Genomic DNA, 13,969 nt, shown 5'->3' with positions numbered 1-13,969 from the left:
TCATATTTATTTAAATATCATATAAGTTTTAGAATTTCTGACAATATTAATTAATGTTAAACATTTTAATTTTTACAAACTATTTTATGAAGACATTTTTAGATGATGACAAAAAGACATCATATTTATAGATTTTAATATATGCCCTATATATAAACTTTTTCACTTTGAAATTAGTGTGGGTTCTCAAATACTTTAATTTTTAGGCATTTAAACAGTTTGAAATTCCCACTTAATGTAATAATTAATAGCAAATATAAATAATGGTTAATCATAGAATTTTATTTTTATATATATTTTTATTCATTTTATTTTATTTTCAATCAACAAAAAAATAATGAACGATAAACAAACATACAATATTTTACCATGTATAACATGTAATATACAACTACATTTATGAGCGTTATACAATCTAAATCAGACACAACATTCTGGTCCATTTGTTAATAATTGGTGTAACAATAATATATGAGTATATATAAAAAAAAAATATTTAATAAAATGTAAACATGGACAGTGTTGTAATTTATTTATTATAAGTGGTAACCACTAAATTAAAAGTAATATAATTGCAAAATAAAATATTTTTTATCACATGGATTATAAAATTAACTCTGTAGTTTTATTCAAATTTTGTCCAGTTAGATTTAAAATTGGATGGTTTGGGTGGTAATGGTGGTACAGATGGCTGACTTGGTGACATGGATGGACCTGGTTGGTCAGAACAACTTAACAAATCAAAGTTTAATCCATACTCGTTAAGTAGGTCATTATTATTTTTGGTTTCTAATTGAGTTTTATTTAATGGGACAAAATATTGATATAGTGGATTACTAAGACCTACTCCTGGAATCAAACCATTACTGTTAGTTGGACTGTTTAAAGGATCAAAATCATCTATACTAGATGTTGAATCTAATCGAATCAGATCTTTAGTTTCCATTGGACACTCGTTTGGCACAGACCCAAATGATGAGTTGATTAAATCATCATTGATGATGAAGTTTGATTTGACTGAATCATCCCAGGACTAAACACAACAATTTCATTCATAATTAGATAATTAATAATCGAGAAATAAAAATCATTAAATTTATTTAACATACTGATGTATAATGTTGTGAGTCATTAGTATCACAAGTTCTGAATATAACATCTTGTAGATCTTCCATTAAATTTAAATTAATTTGTGGTAGTGGAGAAATTGAAGCATCTTTTAAACTATGAAAAAATAAAAATTTCTATCTGATAAAACTGTAACAATAAAAATAAATATTCGCTAACTTTTGTGATGTAGTTAACTTTTGTAATCCATTGGCAGTTTCTTTACGATAACTAGCAGATGCTGTTGTATGTGACCATGATTGTCTCTTTTGCATAGAAGGAGAGTTTGGTGCAGAGTTTGGCTGGTTACCAATTTTAGTTCGAGGGTTTTTATTCGGAACGTTAAATTTTGATCGAATGTCTTTGTAGGCCAACCGAAAATCTTTTCCTCGTTCTTTAACCTAAAAACGTATCATATAATATAAAAGTTTTAATTTTACATGAAAATAATTTACCGTTTTTACAGCATTTCTTACTGTAGGGTTAGCCTGAAAATTTAATAATCTGATTAATTTAATGATTTTTAAGAAAGTCTTCATGAATAAAAACTAAAATATAAAATGCTTCATAAAAATTGTTTTTCAAAAAATCCATTTTTCTATAAAGTACAAGATAAAATTATCTAACACATGATGTAATCAATTTTGTAAAATGTTAGACTAAAATATAATTAAAATTGTAATTGTTACTATTCTACAATAATAATTTACAAAATAAATAAGCACCACATGCAAAATGATAAACCTAATATATATATATATTTTATAAATCATATGCTCCGTATAATTTATAGATAAAACTATTATTTTATGTATATCAAGATAATAGTAAACAATAACATTTACAATAGCTAACATCTTTAATTAAACAAAATTTAAAATTATTAACTTACGGCATTCTTAACAGTTTTAAATAATGCAGTTCCTTCGCGTTTCACAGTGAATGTCCAATCTTTGTACTGATGCTTTAATTTATTACTAGATTTCTCATGATAATTGCACACTTCCATTTCAAATTCATCAGAAAAACCCAGTCCCGCATTTAACATCTCTAACCGTTCTTCAATAAACTACATACAAAACAATTAATTTTGTGACAATTATATATTTTAAGTATTAAAATACGAGTAATAATGTTAATTTCACAAATAACTATCATTACTACAAATATTTACAATAATTATACCTGTTGAAAAATCTGTAATTCCAACATTTTTTTTAAAAATGGTTGCATATTTGACGATCTAGACTCTATAAATGCTTCTTTATTAAATGTTATACGTTCTCCTTGATGAAATTTTAATGCATCTCTATAGCCACCAATTAGCTTAACTAAAGCACGTAAAAATGCTCTTGAAACACCATCACCTAAAAGTGTACCTTTTTTACGTAATTGTTGTCTTAAAGTTGATACCTAGAATAAATTATAGCAATTAAGTGATGGATTACATTTGTTATAATATTAAATTAAAAATTAATAAACCATAGCATTTAAAAAAAAAAAAACTTTGAATAAAGCTCAGAGTAATAACAAATTGATAATTATTAATTATTATTTACTAAAAAACTCCTTTTTTATGTATCAACTAGATTTTAAAATAATACATAGTTACTTTTTTTGAAGCTTTTTTACAACCAAAACCATTCATAGTTAAATCTCCTTATTATAATATAAAACCAAAACAAATTAAATATCTATTCTTTAAAACTCATCTATATTCTGCTTCATAAACCTTAAGGCAATAAACAATTTTCTTCAACAACTTTTATTTCCAAAGATTGACTGCATTCAAAAATCATCTGACTATGTTAATCTTATCCAAGCAAGACAAATTTTAAAATAAATAAGTGACACTTCCGAGAGCGTAATTCTCGGCATGCGTCATACCTATTTCTGCTATCCTAGGTTACTCTTATAAGTGACAGAGTACAAAAGATTATTTATTAAGTATTTACTGACCACGTCTGTTGGAAGATTTTCCAAATCATCAAATGGAGTTTCTATAGTATTATTATCTGCATCTAAAACAACAACTTCTCCCAATTCATTACGTTGCAAATTCTAAAAAACAACAACAAAAATAGTAATAAATATGACAAAAACTAAGTTGAAATTAAATAAAATATTTACTTGGAATAATGTGTGAGGTAAACCAATCAAGTATGGCATTGGTGCTAGTAAGTAATCAATAAGTGACTGAGGCAATACTGGTATAAATATATGTTGCCAATTCATTGGATATAGAACTGCATTAGCAGATTGAACACAGGCACTCAATCTGTATAGTTTTTTAGAAGTAAAAATAATACGACGTTCAAATAACATGGAAGCAAATATAATAATCATATTTTGGCAATCAACTGCACTATAATATTCTGTCAAATTTCTCTAAAACAAAATTTAAAATATTATTTGTTTAATATAAAATAATTGATGTTCTATTGAGTTATTTTTTCTAATAATTCAAAATCTACCATGGACGTAAATAGGGGGGGAGCATATTAAGCCATTCCTAACATATTTAAATACAGGGTGGTCCAACCCTCGAGGCTTTATTTTTGGCCCTCTCAACAATTAAATTAATTAATATTAAAAATTGGTTTCTGAAAACCATGCCAATCATCAAATTAATTAATCAATTAATTCTATATATATATATATAACTTAATCTATAATGTAATAAATAATAATGTTTGCATTATATAAAATAAAATATAAATAGGTAATAATATAATTTTTTTTCTTCTGGCATTTATATGAAAGTGTAAATTTGCCCGCCAACTACAAAAGATTGGACCACTCTATTTTAATATATAGTCATCTATAATCTTTGTTATAATAAATAATATAATTTATTTATAATTTATATTTATAATATTTATAACTAATGGTAATAGCTATACAAATATAATAATAGTAATAATATATAGGCACGTTTTCATTGGATTTTTGTTCAGAATTTTTTCAGAATGTTGGATTATAATTAGTTTGTGGGCGCTATTTAATCAGCCTGTCGACCAAACATATCGTCATCCAAATTCCCAACCTTTGTAGATGTGTGCGTGCAGCCATGCGGGTGCTGCTTAATGCTGCATACTACAGTTGGACCCCAAAGATATCTAGAAAAAAAGTCTAATCCCAATTGCTGCCCTAGATTTTTTTTTGTCATCCTCGAGATGTGACCAAATTATTTTTTGTCCACTTTCTAATATTATTCGACAGTTATAATATAGATTTATAACATTATTTCAAGATAATTTTCTATCTTAGCTGATGACTTGTTGTCTGTTTAATGTAGATACCAAAATACCAAATACACCTTAGTTGTTACTTTTCCACCTGAAAGCTGAGAACGGTTCACTACTTACAGATTTAAATTCTAATTCTTTTGTGTTTTACTTTTTTTTATGGTTAATGAAATGAAAACTATGTATAGTGAGGAAAATCGTAGTTTATATGTAATCGATACATTTTGTTTCCATAAATATTTAAAAAATAATGTTGATCGATTTGCTGTACTAAAAAGACTTTTAAAGCAAATATTTATTTAAAAACAAATAATGTAATTATTAAACAAGTTATAAATCATAACCACAAAAAAGATTAATAATTAAACATTAAACAGACAGACTAATTATATCAGACTACTATATTTTTAACCTAAAATACTGTGACATAAGATTTTACCAAATTATTACTTTAAAAAAAACAACACTAAATCTAGCTATTCAAAGTATAGTATTGATGCTACTGATAGTCCTAAGTCTTTACAAAAATGGGAAGAAAAATTAAGTTTAGAATATATAATTTTATATTTCAAAAATGTTAATTAATAAAATTTGGGTCACAATTTGTATGTACGTTAAAAAACCTGGACTACAATTTGTATTTACCCCGTAGTGGATGGAACAAATGAGACAAATCTCCCACTCTTTGTTCTTGAAAAATTTTGGGCTAAAGTCAGCCTATGCATTTGAGGACCCTATTTACGTCCATGTGATTTATACATAAATAAGTACATAATGAACTAAATAATTTCCCAATATTACTTTTTTTCATTGAATTATTAAAAACAATAAAAACATCATATTTAAATTGTTTAGAAATAAATGGTTCAATTAAAATAACAAATAACATACATTTTCTGGAATGCTTGGTAACTGGAATTGAATTGGCGATTGACAAACAAATAACTATAATTATAAAAAAAATGTTTAAATGTAGTTAAAAATTCTGAATAAATTAATTACCTCTTCGCCGCTATCACTATTAATTTTTAAATCAAGTCCTTTGATTGGTAATTTACTATTATATACAGATTCCAAAAATGACCATAAATCTTTAGAATTGTTACTATTTGTGAGATTAGATATACAATTTAATAATCTAAAACAAAAATGATACATATGGATGATACATTTCTAGTAACTGTAAGAAATAAATAAATATTTGTAAATATAAAATAATTTTTACTTATAAAATGATTCATGCCAAGGAAGATAACTGAGAACAACTAAAGCAGTCTCAGATTTAGGGTCATGTCTACAAAATCCAAAAATCCACTTTGATTCAGCATTGGTTAGTACAAATGAGTAGTGCTGAATCATTGTTCTAAACATTCAAATTATTAAAATAAGGATTGATATTATTAGTTCATATTTAGTACTACCTGTCAAATTCACAAGGATATGCAAAATTAGGTACAGTATCAAGCAGTTCATCTTTTCTATAGTGTTCTGGAAACTTTTGGAGAATCCATGGTTCATTGTTTTCCTTACTAGGACCAGCTACTTCACAGAAACACTCAAATAATCGAACGACATCATTCCTGATATAATGTAATAAAGATTAATATGCATAGTTTTGAATCATCAATCATAAATGTTAACCACTTATATCACATCTAATTCAATATAAATCAAATGCAGTTAAATCACATACAATATTGAATGACTACCATATTATACTACGATAATTAATGTACACTTTACAATATTACAATTTTTTTTAAATATTTAACTACTAGAGAGAGACTAGAGACAAATAAACAGTATTATATCAATGTCATGACAATTAATTTAATGGAATTGTAACAATTGTAACTACTCACCTTATCCGTGACCCCATTCCATCAAAGCTGTTATTAGTTGACAAACAATCATATAAATATTCCTATATAGGTAATGAAAAAATTAACTTTTAGGAAGACATCAGGACATTGGACACACGTCTTCAAAAACTAACAGTTAATTAATTCACAACTACATTGGTTTTAAAATTATCCTACTTTTTTAATTCTAGATAAACTGTTAACTGGTGAGTAATGAGTATTAACTATTGAGTTAAGGAACTCAAAAACTCCCAAGTTTCATTTCAAACCAGAGATAACACATCAATCTAATATTATAATCTATAATCTACCCCCCACCGTGTGTCACACGACTGATCATATTTATGGTGTACTTCTGATAACAATGATAACACAATCTAAATAAAAGTACGCAATAAACAAAACAAAAACAAAACGTCCCAATAATGAATATAAGTTATTCGAAAGTTCGAAATATAGATGTGGCCACATTGTTGATAGCTTAGTACCGTCTGTTATATCGTGTTAACAGAAATTAATTTCAACAATTTACTATTGCATTGACAAGTTCAAAGTTTTTTGGCATTCGTTTTCGTTAAAAGAAGGCTAGATAATAGGTGCTAGGAGTATAGCGACGTTGAATATTTTATTAACGTTTGGTGCCTATTCATGGGTAAAACAATGTATGCTCATAATGTTATATTTATATTAATATTTTTTTTTATCCAAATGTAGAATGTAATATCTGTCATTATTCTTATTTGTTTTTATTTAGCCTGGGTCATGTCTAAAGACGGCCGTCACAACTACGATCGCGATACAAGTAGTGACACTGAAGATTATCAAGATACTGAAGATCATAGACGCCGTGTGTTCAAAACAAGACTAAGGTATATTTGTTAAATTTATTATTATTTATTATTGTAATTTGTAGTATGATATGAAGGCTTCAAAGGTAAGTAATAACTTGATCATAAGCTAATGTTTATACAATACAGTAATAATATGATAATTATTATGTATTGGTATTTTTAGTTTTTAATATTTTTATTGCAGTTATGGAAGTTCCTTAAAACCCAAATCGTGTTTGGTACAGCGTCATTCAACTGGTAACCAGTTGACTCTAACACCAATCAATAAACAACAAACAACTTCAATGAGAAATAGGTAAATTTTACATTTATTATGATTAGTTGATCAATGGTTACTGATTGTATTAAAACAGCTAAAACAACTTAAACCAAACGATTGGAACCAAATGATTCGTTTTCAATTTTTAACTAATTAAATTAATTTGTATAGTGTATACACAATAACTCAAGACATTAGAGTCAAGACTGTTCCAAGTAAATTTGAAACAGCTAAAACCAATAAAACTTATTCAGCATTGATGGACTATGATTTTATTTATGTAGATTAGAATAATCAGTTATAACCAGTTATTATGCCTATGATTTAAATAGATTATATTTTTTTAAATCTAAAAATATCATAATAAGTTTTAAATATTTTAAACATATATCAAATACTTCATTCTTATAAGATCACCACTATAATTCACTTCAGTATTATAACCATTATATTCACCGTGAGTTAGGTAGTTATTAATGACTAGTGAAATTGTATTACCGGACTAGTATAATTAAATTTGGCGAATAACAAATATTTTATACACTGGTCCCATGATTACATCAAATATTGTGACAGTGTAATAATACTTTTAATCATTTTAAAATGTGATTGGTTTTTTTGATCATTGGTTATGGTTTACAATATAATATATACTCAAATATTTATTTGTAACTATTTCTCAAAATATTAATTTTATAATATTTTTTTCAAATTTTGATTATTTTTAATTCATTTTTTTTCCATACATTTTGAGTAAAATGTTAATTAAGGAAACTAATGTACAAATGACTAATTATGTATTGACAAAAAATCGCCTCGATCAATCCCTCTAGACAACTAGACAATTTCAAAACTTTTTTCAGAATTAAAATCCGACTTTCCTAACTTCTAAAGTTTTATCCCGCTTTTGGGTTAATATTTATATTGATGTTGAATCCCCTTAAGAAAGAAATATAAATAAATTTAATACTGAGTATATATTTTTATTTTTCACTGACTAAAATCTGCTAAATTGAGGAAAATAATCTAAAAATAGCTTTAAAAGGTGTAATTTAAAATATTACTTTTTAATTAAAAAAGATAAATGTCAATATATATACTAGGATAAGAAAGTTAAATACACACATAATTATTGGATAAATAAGTTTCAGTTTTTACTTTAAAAGCTATTAATTTTAAATTGTTCATAAGGTTAAGTTGTAAAACAAGTTTGAAAATAACTAATTTATTATTAATATAATTTTTAGGTATTTATTTTGATTATTAGTAACCAGTTTTTATCATTAAAACTGAATTTAATAATTTAATTTAATCTTAAAACTTCTTTATACTATATTTATACAGAGTGATTCTTTTATCATGAACCACTCATTATTTCAAAAGTATTCATGTTTTTGAAAACATTTTTTTACATAGTTTCAAGTTATTAAAAAAAAAAAACATTTTTATTAAAAAATTATATTTTTAAATATTTTTTATCCTTATATTTTTTTAAGTTTTTTACTTTTTTAAATGACAACATAGTTTTAATTTCATATTCCATAGCAGAATAATTTTTTGAGTATTTTGATACATAAAAATCGAATTTAGGACGAGTAGTTTATGAGTAATACGTATTTAAAGTTTATACAAGCGGAGTAGTAGACACACATTTTGCAGAGTAACCCCGTAGTACAGAGCCCGTACTCCACTTGTCTAAACTTTATATACTTATAACTCATAAACTACTCACCCTAAATTCGATTTTTATGTATCAAAATACTCTACTTTATAATTTAAATAATATTTAAAGAATAAATTATTCTACTTTGGAATATTAAATTAAAACTATGTAGTCATTAAAACAAGTAAAAAACTTAGAAAAAATATAAGGATAAAACATATTTAAAAATATAATTTTTTTATAAAAACGTAGTCTTATTAACAACTTGAAACTATGTAAAAAAAATGTTTTTAAAAACATAAATACTTTTTGAAATAATGAGTGTTTTATGATAAAAGAATCACTCTGTATAATATCGAAAGTATCCTTTGTATAAATAATTACTTATTATTCCTTGATGACTTTTATTAAATTGTTTATGTTTATGGATTATTTCTAATAGAAAAGCTATGCCCAGATTTTCTTGCTCAATGAATTCTATGAAAAGTCTGATGAATCAAAATGCAACTACTTCAAGTTCGTCCTATCCAAGTACTTCGGGATCCGGTCATTTAACTAACTCTAGAAACAATATTGCAAATAAAGAAGAAAGAGTAACTCTTATTGTAGATAACACTAGATTTATTGTTGATCCGGCTATATTCATTGCCCACTCAAATACAATGCTCGGACGGTAATAAAAAATAGATTTATCTTCTAGAATAATAGTTTTTCTTATTAACCGCATATTTTGACAGGATGTTTAGTTCTAATGAATATACAAATAAAAATGAACGTGGAGAATATGTAGTAGCAGAAGGTGTCTCGGCAAATGTATTCAGGTGCATTTTGGAGTATTATAAGGGTAATGTTATGCGCTGCCCATCTTCAATTTCAGTACAAGAGCTACGAGAAGCTTGTGATTATTTGTTAGTACCATTTGACGCTAAAACAGTCAAATGTCAAAATTTGCGTAAGTTAATGATGTTTATTTAAAATAATTTTAGAGATTAAAATTTGGTTATTTTAGGAGGATTATTACATGAGCTGTCAAATGAAGGGGCTCGTTGTCAATTTGAAGTATTTTTAGAAGATCTAATATTACCTTTAATGGTCAATTCTGCTCAACGTGGAGATCGTGAATGTCATGTAGTAGTCTTACTAGATGATGATATAGTAGATTGGGATGAAGAATATCCGCCTCAAATGGGAGAAGAATATTCACAAAGTAAATACCAATAAATTTAATTTAAAATGATTTCATGATAACTCTAGATACTTTAAAATCATACCTAATAATCTATTAAGTAATAACAAAGCACATTCAAATTAAATTTATCTTAAGTATTATTTTAGATACTTAAAAAATAATTTACATGATACACTCAAATCCTACTGTACAGCAGAAATAACCTAACCTAGTTGCCCACATTTTATTTTGCATTCAAATTTATCAATTTTTTATTTCAGCTGTAAACAGCACTGCCTTGTATAGATTCTTCAAATACATTGAAAATCGAGATGTTGCCAAACAAGTAATGAAAGAGCGTGGTCTTAAAAAGATTCGTTTAGGTATTGAAGGTTATCCAACTTATAAGGAAAAAATTAAAAAAAGAGCTGGTGGTCGTGAAGATGTGATTTATAATTATGTTCAAAGACCTTTTATCCATATGTCATGGGAAAAAGAAGAAGCTAAGAGTCGCCACGTAGATTTTCAAGTAAATTATATAATTTTGATCTCATCAATAATCTATATATTAATAAGTATTGTTCATAACTTTGTTCCAATGGATATATAGCCTAAGTTTTTATTAAATTAAAGAATTCAATTTTAAACGGATATTTTATTTTAATATTCACTTAATACATGCTAAAATAGAGATATAAACCCTTTATTTATTACTAATTAGGAATTAGTAATTTAGATCTAAAAGACTAAAACTGTAGATTACATAACCACTATAGATACACCTATATAATAATTTTTAGTGACGTATTGTGGAAGGAGGTAAAAAATAAGTGTACCTTATTTTTTGCTAATATTTCATCATTGGTGAACAGAATTAAAATTAAATTTAAATTATTGCATTAGCCTGTTGCTGCCTATATATACTATATTTAATTTATGCTATAAAATACTGTTACAATAATATAGGGCTGGTTTTTTTTTGTTTAAATTCCAAATTGAAGATACAATAATGTCATTTTACTTTTAAGTATTATTTTATTTAATACTTATATTAGAAATGCATAATATTAGGTTATTACATATTAGGCACCAGTTCTAAGATTTGTTTTAAATGTGTATTGAATGAAAATTTTTATCTTTTATAGTGCTTAAAGTCCAAATCTGTGACTAATTTAGCAGAAGCAACTGCTGATCCTGTTTTGGAATTAGACGCTAGAGGTAATCCTATGGGAGCTGTAGCCATAGATCCAGACATTCGAGTGGTATATGATGGTCATGATCAAGATGATGGAGCAGTAGAGTCACCTCCTCCTCTGCCAGTTTCAGAAGCTGAACAAAATGATGAGTCTCAACCCAATGATCAGTAATATAGAATGGGATTTATAAATGCCATGTTTTTTTTATTGTTGCTGAACAATCAAGAGGTGATTTTCTCTATTTTTTTCAACAAACATTTTACTACTATTATTATTAATAAATGCGTTTTTTTTCTAATGTCATATAATTATAATCAATTTATTATCATTTGTATTCTTATAAATAAAAATTATTCAAATATTCTGGTGTTATTTTTTATATTTGGCTTTAAATTATAATATTATTAATAAATTTAACTAAGATGACTGATGAAGCAACTTGTTGAATGCGTTGTAAGATGATTCGAGATCAAAAATCAATTGTCTCACTTGGGTTTCATTTAATTCATCTGATGCATTCATAGATGACAAAGAATTTAGCCAGTCAGATACTTTTTGTTTTCCTTCAAAGTCAGCTGGCAACATACTAAGCCTGTTCATAGTATCCATTAAATCCCGAAGATCCGGTTGCAATTCATCCATTGCTTTTATATCCAACCTATAATTTATTTTAAACATATTAATTTTTAGTTTATTTACTTCAGACTAATAAAATACTATAAAACTAGAGATAGATATTTATGTGAGAGATATTGTTTATAAAAATGTATACAATAATATTACTGCAGAATACATTATTTAAACAGGCAGGCATCAATAGGAATTTTAGTTAAAATAATGAAAAACATTTTATTAAAAATGCAACATATAATAAATTGTAATTCAATAAAATAATGAATTACTATTTACTACATTTCTAAATAAAATAAAAACTACTCAGTATAAGATGGGTAAAAATAATATATAATTTTTGGTTTTAACAATAAGTTTCATAAATTTGTTGAAAAAAAAATCATCACTGACAAATATTCATCTAAAAAAAAAATATTAAATTAAAATTATCTATGTACAATATACTATGTATACTTATGTATGTCACATAAGCGTTCCCAGACATTATCAGCACGACAGCAGGATGTCTTAAATATAATAATATAAGTATTCAAGTTTAAACTACAGTTCTTATCCAATCATTCATAAAGGGCAGATAAAAACTAATATAAAACTACTATAAAAAGTTGACTGCAGAAAGGTGTGCAGCCTACCCTAACTAAACAGAGTGTATTCCTATGATGTATGGTATCAAGTGGTCAAATTAAAATATACCGAGATGTTAAATAAACAAAAATTAAGTAGATAGGTGTTTCTAAATTAAATTATTTTAATATTTTTTAATCAAAAAACCAATATCTCAATTGGATATTTTATGTATTTCTTGTCTACGACCTACCTAATTTAATAACTTAGATTTTAAATAAATTACTTATTGACAGATAAAACATTTTTAAATATTAATGTATATTATTATGTTTTGATACAAACCTTAGTTTATCCATTATGGTTATAAATAAAGAAACAATATCTGCAATGCATTTACTAGTATTGCCTTTATCGTCTTTAATAGTAATTGGCCGATCTTCTTTAATACGCTCTATTGCAGCGGGACAATCTAATTTGTATTTTTTAACAAAGGACTCAACAGTTGGAAAATCGTCACCCTGAATTTGTTTAAAAGAAGCTTTGCACTGAACAAGCAGTTTTGAGCAGGCGGCAGTATACTCTTTGGGCGTCACACAATCTCGTATATATGCTTTTTCCAAATGCTGCAGTGTGTTGACTAATGCATAGAAGTCAGCCATATTATCATATTTTTCACGTTCACGAGCGTTGCGAAAAAGTCTTACTTCTTCCAGCAGTTCTGGACGATTAGCATCTTGGGAATCCATCATATTTTTCTGTTCTATTAAATTAACTTATTTTTCAAAAATGTATATTCGTGCCAAAAATACAAAGTAAATAAAATTCAATATTATAAATTATTATGTAATGTGAGTATACGTAAACAAAAAGTTGTTTTGTGATTATGTTTATGAATTTATGATTATTGATTAATTATAATTAATTTACTAGTTTACTTCTTTTGTGAATTATGATAGTTATAACACGTAATAGTCTATCATCGAAAAAACTAAAAAATCTGAACTATAGATACCTTATGGGCTATGGCTTTACAGTGATTATACCTATCATGATTCATAAATATAATTCTAACAATATTATCAAAACTATGATTATACTACATTATCAACTAAGATTCTATTCTGTGCTAAGACTAACAACATTAATTTTACGATACTAACTCGAACATGACTAATTCTAAATCGAAAAAGTCATAACTAGGTAGTACCTACCAAGGCCGTATCTGAGGGTCTAGACCCCCGCCCCCAACATTTTTAAAAGTAAAAATATTTTAGTGGTGAATATTATTTATTGACTAAAAATGTTCAGCATTTATATTGTAAGAGCCAAAACTCCTGGATAGTGGATAGCCGATTTTAGTGGTGTAAAAGAAGGTTAAAATAAAGACATAATTTGGGTCTCTTATTATATTTCAT

General features: G+C 26.1%; 3 protein-coding genes across 4 annotated transcripts; 1 reads left to right on the top strand and 2 right to left on the bottom strand.

The window, feature by feature from the left end:
• Positions 1-261: 261 nt before the first annotated feature.
• Positions 262-6,498, bottom strand: LOC132928480 (DENN domain-containing protein 1B-like). 2 transcript variants are annotated; one of them, XM_060993175.1, is made up of 13 exons: positions 6,218-6,498; positions 5,777-5,935; positions 5,581-5,718; positions 5,358-5,493; positions 5,247-5,300; positions 3,238-3,495; positions 3,067-3,168; positions 2,293-2,520; positions 2,000-2,176; positions 1,563-1,595; positions 1,288-1,508; positions 1,110-1,224; positions 262-1,033 (listed from the first exon to the last, which is right to left on the bottom strand). In XM_060993175.1, exons 1-13 carry the CDS (start codon positions 6,232-6,234, stop codon positions 626-628), a joined length of 2,046 nt encoding a protein of 681 aa, XP_060849158.1. In that variant the 5' UTR covers positions 6,235-6,498; the 3' UTR covers positions 262-625. The 2 variants fall into 2 exon arrangements, with proteins under 2 accessions (XP_060849158.1, XP_060849159.1); XM_060993176.1 differs by lacking the exon at positions 1,563-1,595.
• A 120-nt stretch (positions 6,499-6,618) lies between these two features.
• LOC132928481 (BTB/POZ domain-containing protein 10) lies at positions 6,619-11,715 on the top strand. The gene is made up of 8 exons (XM_060993177.1): positions 6,619-6,879; positions 6,972-7,086; positions 7,253-7,363; positions 9,433-9,663; positions 9,728-9,942; positions 10,000-10,197; positions 10,440-10,687; positions 11,304-11,715. Exons 2-8 carry the CDS (start codon positions 6,980-6,982, stop codon positions 11,523-11,525), a joined length of 1,332 nt encoding a protein of 443 aa, XP_060849160.1. The 5' UTR covers positions 6,619-6,879; positions 6,972-6,979; the 3' UTR covers positions 11,526-11,715.
• On the bottom strand, positions 11,716-13,737 carry LOC132928482 (vacuolar protein sorting-associated protein 28 homolog). The gene is made up of 2 exons (XM_060993178.1): positions 12,897-13,737; positions 11,716-12,012 (listed from the first exon to the last, which is right to left on the bottom strand). Exons 1-2 carry the CDS (start codon positions 13,301-13,303, stop codon positions 11,772-11,774), a joined length of 648 nt encoding a protein of 215 aa, XP_060849161.1. The 5' UTR covers positions 13,304-13,737; the 3' UTR covers positions 11,716-11,771.
• Positions 13,738-13,969: the final 232 nt, after the last annotated feature.

Source organism: Rhopalosiphum padi, chromosome 4, assembly GCF_020882245.1.
Source record: "Rhopalosiphum padi isolate XX-2018 chromosome 4, ASM2088224v1, whole genome shotgun sequence".
In the NCBI taxonomy this organism is placed as follows: Eukaryota; Metazoa; Arthropoda; class Insecta; order Hemiptera; family Aphididae; genus Rhopalosiphum; species Rhopalosiphum padi.
The sequence above is the reverse complement of the archived record's forward strand: the minus strand, read 5'-3'. Positions and strand labels throughout refer to the sequence as shown.

What these genes read in the sequence shown, in the direction of transcription:
- LOC132928480 (XM_060993175.1), bottom strand. An exon ending in TGGCATGAATCATTTTATAA is followed by an intron (nt 5,494 to 5,580) that starts GTAAAAATTATT and finishes TTTTTGTTTTAG; the next exon opens with ATTATTAAATTGTATATCTA. An exon ending in AAAATCTTCCAACAGACGTG is followed by an intron (nt 2,521 to 3,066) that starts GTCAGTAAATAC and finishes AATTTATTCTAG; the next exon opens with GTATCAACTTTAAGACAACA.
- LOC132928481 (XM_060993177.1), top strand. Translation starts at nt 6,980, where the DNA reads ATGTCTAAAGACGGCCGTCACAACTACGATCGCGATACAAGTAGTGAC. An exon ending in ACAACTTCAATGAGAAATAG is followed by an intron (nt 7,364 to 9,432) that starts GTAAATTTTACA and finishes TATTTCTAATAG; the next exon opens with AAAAGCTATGCCCAGATTTT. An exon ending in GGGAGAAGAATATTCACAAA is followed by an intron (nt 10,198 to 10,439) that starts GTAAATACCAAT and finishes TTTTTATTTCAG; the next exon opens with CTGTAAACAGCACTGCCTTG.
- LOC132928482 (XM_060993178.1), bottom strand. Translation starts at nt 13,303, where the DNA reads ATGATGGATTCCCAAGATGCTAATCGTCCAGAACTGCTGGAAGAAGTA. An exon ending in ACCATAATGGATAAACTAAG is followed by an intron (nt 12,013 to 12,896) that starts GTTTGTATCAAA and finishes AATAAATTATAG; the next exon opens with GTTGGATATAAAAGCAATGG.